At 57.0% G+C, this 21,008-nt stretch overlaps 1 protein-coding gene across 5 annotated transcripts; it reads right to left on the bottom strand.

Annotated features, from left to right (window-relative positions):
• Nucleotides 1-304: 304 nt before the first annotated feature.
• DPF1 (double PHD fingers 1) lies at nucleotides 305-14,162 on the bottom strand. 5 transcript variants are annotated; one of them, XM_042968823.1, is made up of 12 exons: nucleotides 14,093-14,162; nucleotides 7,674-7,834; nucleotides 7,469-7,576; nucleotides 5,823-5,950; nucleotides 5,475-5,564; nucleotides 5,018-5,096; nucleotides 4,688-4,819; nucleotides 3,762-3,812; nucleotides 3,549-3,668; nucleotides 2,315-2,427; nucleotides 1,623-1,734; nucleotides 305-1,472 (listed from the first exon to the last, which is right to left on the bottom strand). In XM_042968823.1, the coding sequence occupies exons 1-12, from the start codon at nucleotides 14,104-14,106 to the stop codon at nucleotides 1,402-1,404; spliced, it is 1,179 nt and encodes a 392-aa protein (XP_042824757.1). In that variant the 5' UTR covers nucleotides 14,107-14,162; the 3' UTR covers nucleotides 305-1,401. The 5 variants fall into 5 exon arrangements, with proteins under 5 accessions (XP_042824757.1, XP_042824756.1, XP_042824758.1 ...); XM_042968822.1 differs by lacking the exon at nucleotides 14,093-14,162 and adding an exon at nucleotides 9,233-9,267; XM_042968824.1 differs by lacking the exon at nucleotides 14,093-14,162 and adding an exon at nucleotides 9,233-9,267 and having other exon boundaries at nucleotides 1,623-1,704.
• Between the last annotated feature and the right edge of the window lie 6,846 nt (nucleotides 14,163-21,008).

Here is a 21,008-nt window from a genome sequence, read left to right as displayed (position 1 = left end):
CAGGCCCCAGCTCCCGCCTCCCCCCTCACTGCTGCTCACTGCAGCTGCAGCAGTCCGTTGCCAGGGCAACCACAGCTGGCTGGGCGGGAGCCCCCTCCACCCCATCCCCCCTCTCCTTTCCCGGCGAGGCTGGGAGGAGCTGGGACAAAGCCAGAGAAAGGCGGGGTGCAGGGGGGAGATGGAGGGAGATGGAGGTCGGCCGGCTCCAGCTGTTAACCTTGGTCAAGTCTCCCCCTAGGAGGCCCCCATCTCCCCTTCTTGGTGGTGCCCCAGTCCAGCCTGGAGAACGAGGCAGTCGTGGGCAGAGGGGTCAGGCCCAGTTTAATACACAGAACAAGTTAATTCACAGCAGAGGCAGGCAATAAAGGAGACTCGTTTACAAGGGAGGGGGCATGCCTGGATTGGGGGAGACCCCCCCCAAACCCACCACCTCCCCCCACTTGCAGTCTCAATTTCCCTTTTTTTTTTAACCCGAACAACAAACACACACAACCACAAGAAACAACCACGCCCCCTCGCTACCCCCAAAATGGCCAGCGAGGGTGGCAGGGGGCAGCCCGGCCTGGCCGGTGGGGAACTGGAGCAGGGGAAGGGGGAAAAACTTGTCCGTTGTAGAGTCTGTGCTTCTCATTCCAGCAGGCGCTGGGCAGGGGCCCGCCTTGCCCGCCTTGCCCCCCCAGCCGACGCCCACCAGCCAGGGCAGGCGGCAGGCACAGAGCGGGCAGGGTGGGGCTCTCAGGGAGGGAGCAGGAACGGAGTTCAAAACCATGGTTCACGTCATGCAGTATCCACGGTGGGCACCAAGAGGGGGCGAGGGTGGACACCACACCCACCTGCCCTGGGCACGAAGGGGGACGGTGCCCACACTGGGTGAGGAGGTGGGACAGCTGCAACTCCAGAAACTGGGGGGTGGGGCTGGTAGGCAGGAAGCTGGCATAGACCGGTGCCCAGTGGATGCGCTCGGCAGCACCCCCTCCACCCAGCCAGGCCTTATAGGACTCTTTGTATATATTAATTTCTTTTTTCTTTCTTTTTTTTTTTTTTTTTTAACTTTTTGACTTTTTCTTTAGAAAAACGCTGTGTCCGTGCCCCGGGCTGGCATCTACCACCCCTCATGCCCGCCCAGAGGCGGGGTATGGCTTTGAGGGGAGCAGAAGCCCCCGGTGCCCATTCGCCAAGGGATGGGGAAGGAGGGAGGAAGGGAGAGGGGCCCTGCTGGGCCCACCAACCCACAGGGCAAACATTCCACCTGCACAGAGGGAAGGGGGTGGCCCCGCCCCCTCTCAGGCTTCCCCTGTCCCCCTCCACTGTGGGGCACTGAGGGCAGAGAGAGCGTGGAGGAGCTCCGAGAGGCAGATAGGTAAGCACCACCCCAGAGGTCCGGGTGAGCCAGAGCCAGGCCTAGGTGAGGGTGATGTAGGCAGAGGCCTTCTCTTTCAGGTGCCGAAGACAGAGGTGACAACTCCAGCTCCCTGTGGGGGTGGCCAGAGGACAGGGATTTAGGCCCGGGTCCCCAAGAGGCTGACCCAACCTCCCAGCCAGCAGACACGGTCTTTGGTCTTCAGCCGGAAGACAGCTTTCCGACCCACCCGCCCCCGTGTCATGCCCACCTCTTCTCTCACCTTCCGGGGGCTCCGCCATGGGGGGGCTCAGGCAGTACATGTGGTAACCCCGATCGCAGTCGTCACAAAACAGCAGCTGGTCCTGGGGGGTGAGACCCGCCCAGCTGGCACCCTGGGGGCACGGGCACCAGAAACCGGGGTGGGGGGCTGGGGCAGGGGTAGGTCAAAGGGGCCGGGGAAGGCGGTCCCTCCCACGAGAAAGGGCTCCGAGACGGGCTTCGCATCACGGAATCTTTGCGAAACCCTGCTTGGCCAAGCAAAACACCCCTGTGGTCGGCCGGTTTGCAATTCGCAGTCTGGGTTTTATAGATTCTGTGGAACACTTCAAACGCCACCGAGATGGTCTGACACCAGCTCTGGAAGCAATGGACGTTGGGTTCAGTTCCCAGCTCTACTAATTTCCTAGACGTGACCTCGGGCACGTCATTTCCCCTCTCTGAGCTCAGCGTCTTCTCTGCGGAGTGGGAACGAGAGCACCTACCTCGGAGGGTGGTTGGGAGGAGTCAGAGAGATGAGGAGCACTAAGTGCCGGGCTCAGTTAATGGACACTAAGCAATAATAATAATACAGGTTACTAGTGTTCACCAGGGAGGGGCTCCAGGGAAAGGCTTTAGGCCCGACTGGCAGAGGCGGAGGTGCCGGACGGGAGGCCACCTGGGGGCATGTCCCAGGGGAGGCGGGCGGGCACTCACGTCGTTCTCCGAGGTGCCGCACAGGCTGCAGGACTTGCACTCGATGCACTGCCAGCGGTAGGTCCGCACGGCCGCCGTCATGTTCACCGTAAACTGTAAACATGAGGGGTGTCCTGGGGGCCAAGGGGCAGGGATGCAGTTAGGACTCACCACGCCCCCGGTGGTGACTGACCCCCCCCCCCCCGGGGAGGAGACGGCTCGGCCCCCACCCCTGGGTCCTAGGGCCGGAGGAGCTCCCGTGGCCCACGGCCCGACCCCGCCCCGCGCACGGTGCCCAGCGACCGTACCGCAAGCAGCGCTGCCGCGACCGTGGCCACCAGTCTCCTACCAGCCACCATGGTAACCACATTCTGCTCCCCAGAATACCATGGCAACCGCATTCCATTACCCGCAGTGCTGTGGCAACCACTTTCTACCACCCACAACACCCGGGCCGCCACATTCTGTTAGCCGCTGTGCTGAGGCAGCCACATTCCATTACCCACAGCAGAGTGGCCGACAGGTTCCGTTAACCACAGTAACGCGGCAGCCACGTCCTCCCAGCCACGGCGCCGTGGCAACCGCCTTCCACGGTGGGGTCCCCACGCTCTGGGTTCCCTGTGACCCAACGCCCGTCCCCCAGGACGGGCGGGCGACCGAAGTGTTCCCGGCGGTACCGCGCGACGCCGATCCCACAGCCGTCGCACTACCCCAGTGCGGAGACCCCCTCAGCCGCCACCCGGTGCCACAGGTTACGTTCCACGCTACCCCGTTGCCGTGACAACCCTATCGCACTCCCCGTGATACCATGACAACCACAATTCATTACCCACCGTGCTGAGGCAACCACAGTCTATTACCTACAAGCCCACCCTGGGAAACCACATCCCACTAACCGCAACTCCATGGCAAGCGCCCTCGGTTATCCACAGTGCCCAGGCAACGGCCATCCATTACTCACTATCACGGTTCCCTACCCACAATGCCTTGGCAACCACCTTTCACTGCCCCTCGTGCCATGCTAAGCACGTGCTACGACCGGCAACGCCGTGATGACCGCATCCCATTATTCCCAGAGCCTCTCTGACCACCCCTCCCCCTCCCAGTTTCCCAAGGTCCTCAGCAGTTGAGTCCACTCCACCAGCTCTGGATGCCCCCAGCCCCAGGCCGCACTTCTCCGCCTCCCAGCCTCCAGATCGGGACTCCTGGCGTCCCCTCCCCCCGGGCCCCCAGCAACCTCAGGTGAGGGTATCACCTGATCGCCCACAGTCAGCACAGGAGATGAGGTCCTCGGGACACCCCGTCTTCTTGGAGCCACCCAGGCAGAAGTCACAGTAGCCGTTGGGGATGACAGTGCCATCGGGCGCCTTCTTGGCTGAAAGACAGCAGGCGGGGGGTTGACGTAGGCGGGCGGGGGCACCTAGTCAAAGGCTGCTGCACAAGTAGGGGCGGAGGGAGGCGTCCCTACCTGTGTGTTTCCTCTGTGCCTCAGGGACCCAGGCCAATTCTTTGTAAAACTCTGGGGTTGGGGGGACAGAGAGAGGGGCTCTCACCATAGGCAAGGCTCCACCCTGCCCCCCAGCCTCAGCCCCGGGGTGGACCCCTTTATCCAGGCATGGGGGAGGTAAGGAGAGAGAGTAGCTACCCCAAGTTGTGGCCGCGGCAGAACAGGGATGGGAGCCCAAATAATTCTCATCAGGAGCCCCGAACTCTTTGAGGACAACTCACTCTTTATTAGGCAAAACTGGCAAATAACAGCTTTAGGAAGAGCCCCCCTGCTTCCCCTTTCTACCACACAACCAGTGCCAACTAAGCCCCGTCTAGATAAAAACTGGGGGTACCACTGGCCAAGATCTGATATGCAAACAGACGGATGTTCACAAGAAAAATTCTGAACACAGAGGTGCCCGGTGCGTGGTGAGGACGGGGTGAAGAGACCGCCCTCTCCCACCAAGAGGTGGGCGCGAAGACAGTTTCTCCGCTGGCGGAGCCTCTCCCGAGCCCTCTCCCATCCCTCGGCTGTCAGGGCTGCCACGAGATTGGCACGGGCAGGCGCCAAGGGCTCCCAGGCCACAGACCCTGCCCCTCAGCCAAAGCTTAGCAAAAAAGGGAGAACGGGAGGCAGAGAGGGAGGGGAGTCATCTATCACCCCCCTCCCCAAGCTCTAATTGAAACAATAAATCAGACCCAGAAATATTACGCCCGGCCGGGAGCGAGGGAGAGATGGTTGGTTGCCATGGCAACCCCAGAGCCAGCATCCCCATGGTCGGTGGGGGGAGGGGACCGCTGAGCTGGAGATTTTCCAGAAATGTCTAATGTGCCCCCTCCCTCCCAGGCTCCTCAGCCCCCACTCCCGGGGCCCCTCACTACCCCACAGCCCGCCTGCCTGCTCACGTTTATGGTTGTTTTTCCGGTGGAAGGGCAGGGCGTGGCGCTCGGCGTTCTCCTCCCCCTCCTCCTCAGCCAGGTGGGTGTGGGTGTAGTGGTAGCTGAGCCCTGGCCGGTTCTTATACCGTTTCCCACAGACTGGAGAGCGAGCAGGGAGGGCCGGTCAGCCCTCCCAGCCCATGCGGCCTCCACCCTGGCCTCGGGGATCACACCTCCCCCCTCTGCCAGAGGCCTGAGCATCCCCTCCCGCCGGGCTCTAGAACAGGAGGGAGGGGGCCAGCAGGGGAGAGGTCCCTAGGCCCCACTCTCTCTTTCCCCCTCTTCAGAAGGACTCACTATCACAGACATACGGCTTGTCTCGGTCCTCCAGGGATGCGGTGTCCTGGCGTTTCCGGAGACCCCCGATGCCATATGCCTGGGGGGAGAGGCGGGATGAGGGGCCAAGAAGGGAGGCAACTGAAAGCGTTTTCATCACTGGAGCCTGAAAGGTGAACCGCAGCTCTGCCACTTCCTGACTACGGGCCTCGAGTAACCCCCTTGACCTCTCAGAGGCTTCCTCATGGGTGTGAAGGCGGCTCTGACCCACTATACAATCTCTGTTTTGCCAATGGGTTCATATATCTGAGCCTCAGCGTCCTCTTCTGTGCGATGGGCATAAAATCCTCTACCCCTTCAGGCTGCTCTGGGAATTAGGTGAGGCCAAACCGGGTTAGGGTCTGACCACGATAAACGCTCAGTGTATGGGATCCGTCACTGAGGAGAGAGGTGAGGGAGAAAGATTTGGGGGTGATACCTTTCCTTTAGCCCTGTTCTTCCTCCTGGGAATGTCATCCTCCAAGTCTTCCACCTCGAGATCATGCGGAAACTCCAGCAGCTGCTGTTTCTGGACACCAGAAGGGAGACTGAGGTCAAGAAAATGGGGGATGCTGTCCTTCTCTGTGGGAGTTGCGGACACAGCTGGAGACTGGGGGCGCAGGGCAAGCAGGGAGGTCTTCCGAACAGAGATGAGGTGTGGAAGGATGCGACTTAGGAGGCCCAGAGGCCCTAGGGAACCAGGGGAGATCGGAGAGCGGGAACAGGGTGCGCCAGGGCAGGTGGCGGGGGTGACAAGGCGGCCGGGGCCCCTGAGGGGTGGTCCCACCTGGCAGTCCATAATGGTCTCCTCCTCCTTCAACTCAATCTTCTTCTCCCCTGTCTCAGCACACAGCAGCGCCTCAAGGACAGGCCCTTCGGGGAGGCCACCCTCCTTCTTCAGGGGTGCCTCACAATCTGGGGACAAGGCCATGGTGGGGAGGTCAAGTGGGGAAGTTGTCCCTGGAGGATTTCTCAAACTGCCCAGGTTGGGGAGCCATGCCCTTTGCTTCAGGAAAGAGGTGTCCCCACACTCGACCAGCAACAGACTCAAAGATTCAATCACGCATACTGGGAAGGAGGCCGAGACCTGGGAAAGACACGGCCAGGCCCTCGGATCCGCTCAGACACACTCAGACGGAGACACGCCAGACCCTCCCTCACTTACACCTGGATGCACGTGGAGAAACACAGATTCTCAAACAGGGTACACATGGGAGATACAGACGGATCATCTGGAGACAGCCAGACACACAAAGGAGGAGATACACCCAGACACTCAGATACACCCAGTCACGTAGAGGAAACATATCCGAACCCTGGGATACACCCAGAGACAATCAGAAAGAGACACTAAATCGTCAGCTATACCCAGATCCACGTAAGGAACACCCAGCCAGACCCTACCAGACATGTGGACACACACAGGGGAGATGCAGACAGACACATCTGGAGAGAATTACTCAGATGGACACACACGGACGTACACGGGGGAGCCACACACGGCGCGCCTCTGAGGCAATCGACACACCCAGAAAGACAGGCAGATGGACACTCCATGGCGCCTTGATCGGCTTAGGTCAGCAGGCTCTGCTCTGGTGGCAGGGTACCCGCTTGGGATTCCGGCTTTCTCTCCGCCCCTCCCCAGCCCGTGTGGGCACTCTCTAGATAAACAAACAGACAAACAAACTTAAAAAAAACCCCACACAGATGGGACACTTCAGTATACCCGGACCCACACAGAGGACGAGGGAAGAGAAAGAGCCAGTGACTCTAATAGTGCTGGTCACATTCAAGAAGCGATAAGGCCAGACGGTCTGGTTGGACCAGCACACGTGGGCAGAGATACACCTGACATAGCAGATACTAGGGGAAGAGATTCTCCCAGACATTCCAAAGCATCCAGACACTCAAAAGAAGAGACACCAGACACCCCGATGCACTCAGACACACCCAGAAACCGCCGGACACTCTGGGAGACCAGACACACACGAGATGAAACAAACCCGCTAATGTCCTTGGAAACACCTAGAAAGAGACACAGATACTTACATCCACTCCACTACCGACGCAAAGGCTTACCACCAGACACTCTCACACACGCACACACACTCAGGCGCCCACAGGAAGAAAGACAGCCGCACAGCAGCACATCCCAGTTCACCGGGGAGGAGCCACCTAGGCGCCTAACAGATAGCACCGGGCCCCGGAATACACCCGGGCCCCAGTAGGAGAAGCCACGTCCAAGTCCAAAGCAGTCACTCAGGGAAAACCGGAGAATGTCTGGACTACAGCCAGACACACACCTGCAGACACTCGCTAGAAGGGAAATAAAGGCAAATGCTCAGAACCACACAGGCGTCGTCACACACGGATCAGCGTTTGCCCCGGGCCCGGCTGGGGCCACCCCGGGGCACAGGATGGAGCTCCACCCACCGATCTTGTACTCGCAGGGCCGGAGTCTGGGGTCCTCCAGGATGTTAAGTCTCCGTTTCTTTCTCCAACAGCGCGCGGGGTACGTGTAGATCTGTCCCGGGGCCAGACCTGCAGGTGAGGAGGGCGGTGAGGACCGAGAACGCCCGCCGCCGCAAAGCCGCTGCCCCGCCCCGCCCCACCCCGCCCCTGCCCTCCCAGGGGGTACCAGGGCCGCGGTGGGTCTTTTCCATCCAGATGTAGCAGTTGTTCTGGGCCACGCCGGTCTGCGAGTCGAGGAAGGGCAGGCGCAGGCTGCGCTCAGCGCACAGGCGCGCGTTGTAGCTGCGGCAGTGCTCAATGGCCTCGCGGTAGAAGTCCTCGCCTAGGCTGTGAGGGCGAGCGAGCGGGCGAGTGGCTGTCACCAAGGGCAGGAGCGCCGGGTCGTCCAGCACCCCTCCCTCAACGCGCCGCTCGGGAATGGGTGATCCACTCCTCCAGTCTCTCCCCTCCTGTGGCTCCTGGACTCAGGAGCCCCCAACCTGAGACCCAAGCAGGCCCGGAGCCAACCGGTAGATACACACACATAATGTAGAAACAGACAAAAATACACCAAGACCCATCCATACGTGCACATATCAAAATACACAACACAAACAAATCACACAGGATTCACACACAAAGAGAGACATAGCCCAAAACTCACAAAGGAGAAACAGACAAATCTCACATACGTGCACACACAAATATCTACTGAAAAAAACACAAACATCGCAGATACATAGTGTGGGACAGGCACAACACACATATATCCACGCACAAATACACATCACATATCCAAAGACACACAACATAAACAAAGCACCCACACAAAGACACACAACATGCAAACAGATCACAGACACCACACTTCACACACACACTCATGCAACCAAAGACACACACATACACAAATGTTAGAAGCAATGTTAAAACAAACTACCCACATGTGCACCTACACACATATCTAAAGACACAACACAAACAAATCACACACGCACACACACACAATGTCCAGGCACACTATACAAAGAAATCGCACAGATTCACACAGGACACACACGTACACACAATCATAAAGATACACGATATAGAAACCAACATCTAAAACACCACATATCCAAACACAAAGATATACACGTATACAATATAGAAACAGGCAAATCCACCCATATTCACACAAAAATGTACACATAAATACACGCACAACTACAAATCCAGACACAGAACACAAATGATGCGGCTTCAAAGGACATGTACATACACTCAAAGACCCAAATATCCCAAGATACCTGGTAGACTGAAAGATATTAAACACATATCCACACACATATCCAAAAACACACACAAAAAAACAAAAAAATAACAGTACAAACAAGTGACACACACTCCACACGCCAAGACAAAGGTAGTGTGGGCTTCACTTAAGTTTACCAAGGCTCCCGCACCTCCAGGCCATTTCACTCTCTCCCCAACCCCGGGGGTCGCCGGGCGGGACATGACCCCCTTCCCCGAAAAGGACCCGAAGAGGACTCCGAGCTCCCCACACCCTCCGCTCGTCCAGGAGCAGCGCATCGGACACCGTTCTTGCCAGAGACCCATGATCGCACACATTCGCACCCCCGCGCAGCACGGCCCACGGTGACAGCCCCCCAGACACCCCTTCGGCCCCACCCCCGGCCGCCACACACACACGCCCGCGCAGACCCGCCCGCGCGCCCTCCCCCACCTCCCGCCGGCCCGCAGCACCTCAGGGGGCCGGGGATGACCGTGGCCATCTTGCTCCCCGGGTCCTGCCCCCAGCAGGTCCCCGCCGGGTCGGTCCTCCCAGCGCTCGGGCGGGCGCTGAGGCCGCCCATCCATTCATTCCCGCGGGGCGGGAGCACCGGGACCACAGCCAATCACGACGGCGGGGCGGGCCCGCCCGGGCCATGCTGGGAGTCGTAGTCCCGGGCCCGGGGACCTGCGGGACCCCGCGGGGAAGCGGGTGCAGAGGTGGGGCCCAGGGAGCGCGCAGTCACTCACACACGTTCGCCCAGACGCACGTCTAGTCTCCCGGGCAGACACTCACACATGCACACCTGGACTCGCACACACCCACATACGGCAGTTTACACACACATTCACACGTATACTCACAGCCTCCCACGTAGACTCACGCACACTTCACTCCCACACCTTTACAGACTCACGTACATTTACACTCACACAAACACTTCAATGCCCTGAGACTTAGAGATACCTAAGAGGTGCCCATACAGACGTCCACCGGCTAAGCCTGCGCTTGGCTCACTGACACCTCCCTTTCCCCCCCTCCCCCCTCCCCCCTCCCCCCTCCCCCCTCCCCCCTCCCCAGTCCCTCCCAGCTCCAGAGAACCCTATCTAGTCCCTCCAGGGCTGTCACTCTCACAGTGACCCCGCCCTGCTCTATCCCTTCCTTCCGCGGGCTAGACCGCACAGTGCTACTTTGCAGCGGGAGCCACACCTTGTGGATTCAAATCCTGGCTCTGCCATTTGGTGGCCATGTGGCCTTGGGCAAATGACTTAACCTTTCTGGGCCTCGGTTTCCTCACGTGTAAAATGAGGATGACACCTCATTGGATTGTCGTAAGGATTAAATGAGTACATATGTGTAAAGTGTTTTTAAAAGGTACCTGGCAGGTAGTAAGTGTTCAGTAAAACTTCACTCATTCCACAAAGAGGATTTGATATGTAGTTAAGGTGTAAAATAGCCAACCCTTCTAGAAAGAATAATACCCTGGGGCGCCTGGGTGGCTCAGTCGATTGAGCGTCCGGGCTGCCGCTGGGGTCAAGATCTCACAGTTTGTGGGTTGGAGCCCCACGTGTTGGGCTTTGCGCTGATAGCACAGAGCCCGCTTCCACGCTGTCTCCCTCTCTGCCCCTTCCCCTGCTCACACGCGGGCACGTGCGTGCACGCTCTCTCATAAAAATAAATAAGCTTTAAAAAAAAGAAGAAGATGGAGGAGGGAGAAGAGGAGGAGGAGGAAGAGAAGAAGAGGAATGCCTGGTACATAAAAGATGCTCAGTATTTGTTGAACGAGTAAATATACTGAGTACCCATGATGTGTCAGACACAGTTCTAAGTACTTGATTCACTGGTGCAATTCTCATAATGACCCTCTGGGGTGATGCTATTTTTACCCCCCATTTTCCAGATGAGGAATCTGAGCCCCTGGTGGCTCTCTGAAGGTGGGACTAAGGGAGGGACTCACTCACCTAGATATCTGTACCCAAGTGCGTTTTTACTTCCTTCTTTTTCCCACTGTCACTCACACAGACTGTACCCTAAGCGATCCCCAGATAGTGAGCTGACCCACCAAGCTGCACCAACACTCACCTGGAACCCCACCCCCCACCCCCCCTCCCGTCCAAAGTTTGTGTTCAAGTTTGAGCCCCTGCGTGGATTAAAAACGCCCACAAATGTCCTTGTCCACCAGGGGGCTCTCCGGCAGACAGACTGCATAATAGCCTTCACCTCTTTTGTCACTTGATGCCCCTACCTACCCTCTGGTGAGAGACACCCCCAAGGTCTTCCATACTTATCACTTCTACACACACACACACACACACACACACACACCTCTAGTGTCTCAGACCCCTCCCACAAACCACAAACCCTCCCCCATCTCCCCCAGATAAGGCCTTGACCTTCCCCCTCCCCTACCCACAACAGGACAGAGTAGGTCTCTGCTTCATATCTGGTTGAGAGTAGGTGGCAAGGAGAGTAAGTCGGGATGCTTACCTGGAATGGTACCCACATTTTCACTCTGGTCTTCAGGCCCCTCCCCTGGTTACCCCGTATCTCATCCAGAGTAAGCCCTCCCCCTCTGCCCAGCAGCTCAGCTCAGAGAATGCCCTTGCCACCTTCCTCTCTCACCTCCCACCACCCACACATGCTTACACTTGCTCCCCACACCTCCAGCCTCAGACACCCCAGCTCACTCCTGCCCCACCCCAGAACCCTTGCATCCATTTGATCGGTTTGGAGGCTGAGTGTAGAAAACTCCATCACCTCCCCGGAAGCCCTTGTTCACCAGCACGATTGAGCCCCCCACCCCCCACCAGACCCAGGCTGAAACTTGCCTCCCTTTCCCTACCGCTAGTAACCCTCACAGATCCCCCTCCCACACTTGAACTCCCCTGCCCAAGCAGGGGAGTTCCACCCCCTACCCCCACCCCTGCAGACGCCTTAGAAGATGAGAGCAAAGAAGGGCACTGGCACCCGCACCCTAACGTTGCCCAGGCCCCCGCAATGCCCTATGTGGGAACTGGACCGCAAGAGAAATCAATATTGATGCTACGACTACTAATCACTACATTTAGTCAGGGTCAGGCTCTGTACTAAGTGCTTTGCAAAGATCACAAGCCCCATGGGATAATAGGCTCTGTTAGGAGTCCCCAGTACACAGATGGTAACACTGAGGCTCTGGAGGAGGGGGAGAAGGGAGGGGGAGAATTAGGGCTCAAGATGAGGTTTGAAACCAGGTAGTCAGAATACCCAGCCTCGCACTCCTCCAGCCTCCCACTCCCAAGGGGATTTGGCTCCCATTCTTTCAGAAGCCAGTGTCTGCCCTCAACCCCAGGACCTGTCTGAAGAGGAGAGCAAAGAAGGGCAAAGCAGGGCGCTGGCACACCCACCCCAACGCTTCCTCTGACCTCCTCCAAGAGGTCCGGCCAGGGTCAGAGGGAGGAGGCCAGAATGCCTGTAGATCCACCAACCTGCACAGGAACCCTGTCCCAGCCAGCTCGAGGGTGTTCCTCGTGGGGCACACCTCCGTCTGTGTGTTAAGACAGAGTGAGGGAAGCAGAAGGGTGTCACCGTCACACACCTCCTCACACTGACCCCGGCTCCGCACACGCCCTGCAAGCTCTCCTGCTCACCGCAAAGCCACACGTGTAGGCGCGTGCCTATTAACCTCCGCCCCACTCCTCTCCCAACAGACCCCGCCAGAAACCAGAAACCACTGGGGGCCTAGGGTCCAGCCTTCAGGCCCGGCCTTTAGGAGGCTGGGGGGCGCTCCCGGCCCCTTCCCCCTCCCCACCCCCCAACACGCGCTGCTCAAGGTCAAGGCGGCGAGAGCAAGAGGTTGGGGGAAGGGGGGGGAGGTCGCCACAGTCCCTTTGTGCGGCGCCGCGGGCGTTCGCCCTCCGCCTTCTCCACCCCCACCCCCACCCCACCCCACCCCCCCCCGGGCAGGGGCGGAGGGGGAGGGGAGTGCCGCGCTCGCCAGCCGGGGAGGGAGGGCGGGAACGGCCGCGCGCCTGTCACTCTGAGCCCGCTGTCACCGCCGGAGGAAAGGGGGTGGGGAGCGCTGGGACCCGGGAGTCCAGGATCCCGAAGAGGGAGCGAGCGAGAGAGATGGAAAGAGAGAGAAAAGAGGTGGCTAAGAGAGGAGAGGGATGGGACAGAGCTAGGCTTGAACCCGGGCGTCCAGGTTCCCAGCCACCGGGCCCAGGAGGAAGCTAACGCTCGGAGGAGGGACGCGGACAGGGAGAAAGGGAGGGAATCCCCCGAGATTGAGGGTGCTGCCAGCATCCTCTCCCGAAGCATCCGGTCCCAGATGCTCTGGTTAGATGTGTATGGGCGGGGAAAGGGAGGAATCCCACGGTCTAAACTGACCTGGGCGTCGGAGCTTCTAGGTCCCGAAGACCCGGGGAGGAAAAAAGGGAGCCAGCAGGGATCCGACCGGGAACCCCGACGTCTCAGCTCCCACCCTGCGGCCACGCGGGCCGAGGTCCCCGGAGAAGGAGAGAGGAAAGAGAAAGGTGCTCTGCTGAGGGGGAAGGAGGGTGGTGAAGACCCCGGAGGCTGAGGTCTGGACTTGGGCGTTCGTACTCCCAGCCCTATGCCCCCCGGCGCCCCCGGAGACACGGAGAAGGAGAGATGGAGGAGGAGGAGAGGGAAGCCCCTACCCCCACTCTGGGTGGGGAAACGGCCTCCGCCACCCCCCAACCCGCGCCACATTCCTTCACTGACAGCGACAAAGAAGAGACGCCCCCGCGACCCTGAAGGGGCTCCCGCCCCCAACCCCAAGGGGCAACAAGGGGCGGCAGGTCCCCCAGCGGTGGGGGGGACGAGCTGGAGGGCCCCCATTAAACTACCTTCCGCGCGCTGCGTCCCCCTCCCCAAGAGGCGGGGGAAGGGCCAGGGGTGGGGGGCGGGATGGAGGGACGTGAACGGCGGGGACACTCACGACTTGAGCGGGTTCTGAATGGCGGTGGCCATGGCCCGCTCGGCTGGGCCGCCTCCGGCCCGGGGCGCTGCTGCCGCCGCGCGCGGGCCCAGCCCGGCCTGCGCCGCCCGCTCTGCCGCCCAGCGCGCTACGATTTCATTCATTCTTGGGGCTGCGGCGCGAGCTGAGCGGGGCGGGCCGGGGGCGGGGCTCGGCCAATCCCCGCACCTCCCGGCGCACGACGGGACGTGGAGTCTAGGGGCGCACAGCGGCGCCCGAGGGCGCCCCTGACCGGACTACACGTCCCAGGGGGCGCCGGGAGGACCACACGCCCATTGGCTGCTGGGGATACAGGGCGGGGCTGGGCTCGTCCCAGAGCATCTTTTCCGCCTCCCTGGGGGTGCTCCATTCCCACCTCGGGCTCTCCATCCACCAGGAACCGCGGGCGCGGGAGCAGGTGGCCCCTGGCTTCTGGGTCTCCCCAGGGTATGTGGATGACCCAAGGATCTGTTGTGTGTTCTTGTCTATGCCTGCTTGTCTGGGTGTCTTTTCTGTGTAAGCCAGCCTGTAAACGAGCACAGAGGTTAATCGGTGTCTTTGTTCACTTAATCAGTGCTTGCCAGGTGCCGGGCACTTTTCTAGGCACTGGGACACAGAGCAGTGACCAAAGTCGCTGCCCTCAAGCAGCTCACCTTTTAGTGGAGAAAGACAAGATGACAAAGAAGAAAATAAATAGACAAAATCAATTTAGAAAATTATGAATGCTATAAAACGGCTTCTCTGAGAAGATGACATTTGAGCTGAGACCCGAGAAGTTCCAGCCAGGAGACAGGAGGGGAAAGGGAACACGCTTTGACAAGTGCAAAGATCAGTAAGAAAGCTGGTGTGATCGGAGCAGGATGAGTGAGGGGAGAGACAAGGTTGGGGACAGGGCAAGGACCCAGATCATGTAGAGCCTTGTAGGACATTACAAAGAAAATGGATTTTGTTCTAAGTGCAATCAATCATCGACTCTCTTCTTTTTCACACACACACACACCAAGCCCATCAGCAAATCGTGTTATCTCTACATTCACAAAGCAGATCCAGGATCTACCCACTCTTCTCCCTTCACACCCTCCACCTGGTACTGTCCACCACTGTGTCCCGCCTGGACAACCCCATGTCTGTTCTCCCCATGGCAGTCAGAGTGTGCTACCTAAAACATGTGGCGTCACAACGCTCTTGGGCTCAAAACCTCCGGGGGCTTCTTTCATAACTGGAATAAAGTGCAAAGTCCTCAGTCCGCCCTCAATGCCCCAAGTGATCCCCTCCCCAACCTTCATCACATTTCTAACCTCATCTCCCTCTTTCCTTCCATTGGCTAACTTTGCTCCAGTCACACCGGCCTCCTCCCTGTTCCTGGAGCATTCCAATCCCATGTCAGCCACAGGATCTTTGCACTTACTGTTCTCTCTGCTTAGAATATTCCTCCCCGATATCCACATGGCTCCATCCCTCGCTTTATTCAGGTTTTTGATTAAATGTTACCTCCTCAGATCGAACCTCAGCTAAAATAGCATCCCCCATAACTCTGTCCTCTGAAATGCCTTTTCTTCCAATGCATACCATAGTTTGTCATCTTGTACTAAATCTGTTTAGTTATTTGACTTAGTGTCTGTCTCTGCCCATTAGAATAATAGCTCTGTGGGGCGCCTGGATGGCTCAGTCGGTTAAGCGGCCGACTTCGGCTCAGGTCATGATCTCGCGGTCCGTGAGTTCGAGCCCCGCATCGGGCTCTGTGCTGACAGCTCAGAGCCTGCAGCCTGTTTCAGATTCTGTGTCTCCCTCTCTCTCTGACCCTCCCCTGTTCATGCTCTGTCTCTCCCTGTCTCAAAAATAAATAAAACGTTAAAAAATTTTTTTAAAAAATAGCTCTGTGAGGGCAGGGATTGTTGTTCCATCCACTGCTGTCTCCCCAATGCCTAGAACAGGGCCTGGATGGGGCGCCTGGGTGGCTCAGTCAGTTAAGCGGCCGACTTCAGCTCAGGTCATGATCTCACGGTCCGTGAGTTCGAGCCCCGCATCGGGCTCTGTGCTGACTGCTCAGAGCCTGCAGCCTGTTTCAGATTCTGTGTCTCCCTCTCTCTCTGACCCTCCCCCGTTCATGCTCTGTCTCTCTCTGTCTCAAAAATAAATAAATGTTAAAAAAATTTAAAAAAAAGAACAGGGCCTGGAAAATAGTAGGTGCTCAATAATTATTTGTTGAATAAATAAGTGAATCAACTAGTTGTCATGCTCCGTTTGTCTCCTCACCATCTACTCTGAGGCACACAACTAGCGGGGACAGAGAGTCAGGTGGGGTCCAGACTGTGCCCCACACAGACACTTGGACAACCTGAGTGGGGGGTGGGGTGCTGCATTAAGGAAACCTTCCCAGCAGAGGGTCTAGAGTTCAAGGCAAAGAGAAGGGAGAGGTTAGCAGGCACATTCACTCCTTTCTAGAGGATTATGGTCCCCAGCTCTGTGTGGGCAGGCTGGACACAGCCGTGCTGGCTCTTCCCCGGTCTCTTAAGCTCACAGTCCAGTGGGATAAGAGACCCGTCACCACACAATGGCAGCCAAGAGTGGAGGAAGCCCAGGCAGAGGGGTGGAGGCTGGGATAGAGAAGCACAGGCGCTGTGGGAGCCCAGAGGAGCCTCCTGACCCAACATGGGGCTTGAACTCATGACTCTGACATCAAGAGTCACATGCTTGGGACACCTGGATGGCTCAGTCAGTTGAGCATCTGACTTCAGCTCAGGTCTCGTGGTTCACCAGTTCGAAGCCCCACATGGGGCTCTGTGCTGACAGCTCAGAGCCTAGAGTCTGCTTCAGATCTGTGTCTCCCTCTCTCTCTACCCCTTCCCCGCTCACACTCTCTTTCCTCCTCTCAAAAATAAATAAACACGAAAAAAAAAAAAAAGTCGCATGCTGTACAGACTGAGACAGCACCCTGGGGGCGGGGGGGGTGCCTTTTGTAGGAGATTCCACGAGAATCCTTTCCAAGTCCTGACCCCTTGCCCTCTCCAGACACAAGGTAAGTGTCTGTTCTGACATCTTGGGGTCCTGATGCCTACTCTTCCCGTCACTGGAGTTTTGGGAACAAACACTGTCCCTGGAAGTCCCAAACTTGGGTCACTTCACTTAACCCTGGAGCCCAAGCATCTGGCCACCAGAGGGCACTGTGGCTCCAGTCTTTGTCCACACGGGCTGTTCTGAATCCTCAGACCTGGGACAGATACCCAGGTGGCAGTGGGGCCACTAGTGGAGACATGGTCCACCCACCCTGAGCCTCAGACCCTGCCCAGCACCCGGCCACTGGTGTCTGACATCCTAGCCCAAAAGCTCCTGTGGAATCACTAGGAGACCCTCTGTTCCAGACTCCTGGGGGCCCCCCCGGGCTTCTGAGGAAGACGCTATTGCTAACCTCCCACCCCACATCCCTCTCTTCCCCACTAATCTTCCGAGTATCCAGCCCTCCCCTAAACCTCCCTTGGGATGTTCAGACATGACCTTCAGAAGTCTCCTGACCGGATGTGGATATCAAAGTATAGACGGGGGGCGCCTGGGGGGTTCAGTCAGTTAAGCGTCAGACTTCAGCTCAGGTCATGATCTCACAGTTTGTGGGCTCGAGCCCTGCATTGTGCTGAGAGCAGAGAGCCCACTTAGGATCCTCTGTCTCCCTCTCTCTCTGCCCCTCCCGCGAATGCGCTCTCTCTCTCTCCCTCTGTTAAAAAAATAAACACCTGGGTGAGGGGCACCTGGGTGGCTCAGTCCATTAAGTGTCCGACTCTTGGTTTTGGCTCAGGTCATGATCTCACGCTTTGTGAGTTCGAGCCCTGCATACTCTGTGCTGACATCGCGGAGCCTGCTTGGGATTCTCTCTCTCTCTCTCTCTCTCTCTCTCTCTCTCTCTCTGCCCCTCCCCCACTTGTACTATTTCTGTCCCTCTCTAAATAAATAAATAAACTTAAAAAAATTTTTTTGAAGTACAGAGGAGGTGAGGTTGGGGATCACACAATACCAGGGCAACAACCATAATGATCCATAATAATAACAACAATGATAATGTACAGTCTCATTGGTTTAGCTCTTCCTGTGTGTCAGGACCTGTACTGAGGTGGGGTTTTTTTTTTTGGTTTTTTTTTTTTGTTTTTTTTTTTTTACAGGTTTTACATCACTGAATCACACCGACCACCCTTAGGGAGCAGGACTTACCACCTCAGCATCAGACAGGCAATTTAGGCTCAGAGAGACAATACCCTCACCAAGACCTCCTACCCGTCAGGACAGGGAGAGCTAGGATTTGAACCCAGGTCTGACTCAGAAGTTAAACTCACCTTTCTTCCCTGCGCTCCTCTGAGCCGGGAGGCTAACCGACTTCCTGCGTCAGAATCCACTCAGGCATTCTGTGAAAGTGCCATCCCTGCCCAACCCCGCTCCCCCAACCCCCCGGTCCTAGAGATTCAGGGTCTCTGTCAACAGCCCCCACCATCCATCCCGAACCAGCCCCCACATCTCTCCAATGACCTCATGGCATGAGAACCACTGGGTTAGGGCGTGAGGACAAACACAGAGAGAAGACACAAAATACAGCTGAAGGGATGACCGTCAAGCACTGGGCTGCCGCGGGGCCTGGGGAGGGGGGTCACAGCACAAGCCACAGAGCCGAGAGTGGATGGCATGGGCTCCGTGGGCCAGTGTCCCGTGCGCCCCGTGGCTCTGCGGGAACTTCCTCAATCTTTCTGGAAGTTCAGTTTCCTCATCTATAAACTAGGATTAATTATTCCAGCTTCACGGGTTTGTGCTGAGGATGCTGGGGGTCCACGCAAAGCACTTAGAACAGCGCCTGGCACACCTCACGCGGTAAATACCCTCTGTGGTCCTCATGCCATAAATTCCTGTGGCTGAACACCTACTGTGCACCTCACCTGGGCTCAAGGTTTTGCACCGCAGCCTGGCGGGGGAGGGGCATTATGCCAGCCCCACCCCCCACCCCCCACCCCCCACCCCCCATCCTCTGGTCAGAGATCACAAATACATCTCAAACGCTGGACTTGAACTCGGGTGTGCCGACCCCAAAGCATCCTCTGCGAGGCCCTGACGGGGTGGCTGTGGGAGGAGTCCTGGTCACTGAGCACTCTCACCGGCTAACTGCGCACACTCACGTGACCTTTGCAACAACTCCTGAGGCAAGGAGCCGGTGAGACCGCGTCAGGTAGGGAAGGAAGGGGAGGGGAGGGGAGGGGAGAGGAGTGGAGGGGAGGAGCGGGAAGGGCAGGGCAGGGAAGGGAAGGGAAGGGAAGGGAGCCCGTGGAGGGCTCCAAGGATAATGGAATGCTGTTTTAGAAGGATCCCCATGGTCTCACGTGTGGGCCGAACTGCGGGAGCAAGGAGGGAGCACAGAGACCCACCAGGGAGGAGGCTGAGGAAGTTCTGCCGGGAGGACTGGGCAGAGTGGGGGTGAGGAGGAGATGAGACGTGGCAGAACTTGGCTGCTGTGACAAATGACTACAAACTCAGGGGCTCAAAACAACAGAAATTTCAGGGAGCCTGGGAGGCTCCGTGGATTAAGCCTCCAACTCTTGGTTTCAGCTCAGGTCATGATCTCACAGTTCATGGGTTCAAGCCTCACATGGGGCTCTGTGTTGGCAGCATGGATTCTCTCTCTCTCTCTCTCTCTCTCTCTGCCCCTCCCCCCACTCTAACTATCCCTGTCTCTCAAAAAACAAATAAACAGTAAGTAAATAACATAACATAACATAACATAACATAACATAACATAACATAACATAACATAATTCCTTCCCCTCCAGTTCCAGAGGCGCTAGGAGAGAATCAGGTGGGCGCCTCTCCCAGCATCTGTGGCTGACACCTTTCCTGGGCTTGTGACCGTCCACCCTCCACCCTTCAAATCTCCCTCTGCCTCTCTCTTACACGGACCCTCGTGATTGCGTTGGACCCACCAGGATAACCCAGGATAATCTTCCCTACCTCAAGATCCTTAACTTCATCACGTCTGCAGACTCCCTTCTGCCACGTGAGGTAACATAGTCACAGGTTCTAGGGATTGGGACACAGACGTTTCGGGGGCCATTTCTCTGTCTGCCACACTACCCTGTTGAAAATCACAATCAGGGCGCCTGGGTGGCTCAGTCAGTTGAGTGTCCGACTTCGGCTCAGGTCACGATCTCACCGCTTGTGAGTTCGAGCCCCATATCGGGCTCTGTGCCGACAGCTCAGAGCCTGGAGACTGTTTCGGATTCTGTGTTTCCCTCTCTCTCCGCCCCTCCCCTGCCCCCAGTCTGTTTCTCTCCCTGTCAAAAATAAACATTTTAAAAAATCTTTTTAAAAAGAAAGAAAACCACAACCTTCCCCTCCCTAGCACTTCCAATCTCTTTGCTGTGTCTCATTTTTTCTCTTTGCTTAATTTTCCCCATAATTCTCATCACCTTCTAATATGTAATTCACTCATTTATAATATTGTTTATTATCTGTTTTGCAGACATAGAATGGGTGCTATGGGCAGACATAGAATGGGTGCTCAGAAATACCTGAGACTGAATGAATAGATTGCTCTCCAGATGCCTGGACCATGAGCCGCTCCCACACGCAGTGCATGGGGGCCCTATTTCGCCAGGCCTCTCCTAGTGTTTATCCAGTTCACTACCGTGTGTTACCATGCACTCCATGCATGCTTGCTGGTCTGTTCTGTTGGTCAATGCCACTGCCAACACTTGGTATCATCCAGCTTGCCTGCTTGCTTGCTTTTTCTTTCTTTCTTACTTCCTTGCTTTCTTTTCCCTTTCTTTCTTTCTTCTTTCTTTCTTTCTTTCTTTCTTTCTTTCTTTCTTCTTTCCTTCTCTTTAAAGATTTTACCTTTAATGGGGCTCCTGGGTGGCTCAGTTGGTTCAGTGTCCAACTCTTGATTTAGTCTCAGGTCATGATCCCAGGTCGTGGGATCAAGCCCCACATCAGGCTCCAAGCTGAGTGTGGAGCCTGCTTAAGATTCTTTCTCTCTCCCTCTGCCCCTCTCCTCTGTTCACACACTGTTTCTCTAAAATCAAATAAAAACTTGGGGCACCTGGGTGACTGAGGCGCTTGAGCATCCGACTTCGGCTCAGGTCACGATCTCACGGCTCATGAGTTCCAGCCCCGCGTCAGGCTCTGTGTTGACAACTCGAAGCCTGGAGCCTGCTTCGGATTCTGTGTCCCCACCCCCCTCCTTACCTTCTCTGCTTGTGTGCTCTGTCTCTGTCTCTCAAAAATGAATAAACATTAAAATAAAGTAAAATAAAATAAAAATAAAA

The sequence above is a fragment of the Panthera tigris genome, chromosome E2, assembly GCF_018350195.1.
Source record: "Panthera tigris isolate Pti1 chromosome E2, P.tigris_Pti1_mat1.1, whole genome shotgun sequence".
Lineage (NCBI taxonomy): Eukaryota > Metazoa > Chordata > Mammalia > Carnivora > Felidae > Panthera > Panthera tigris.
Note: the sequence above shows the minus strand (reverse complement) of the source record. Positions and strands in the feature narration are given on the sequence as shown.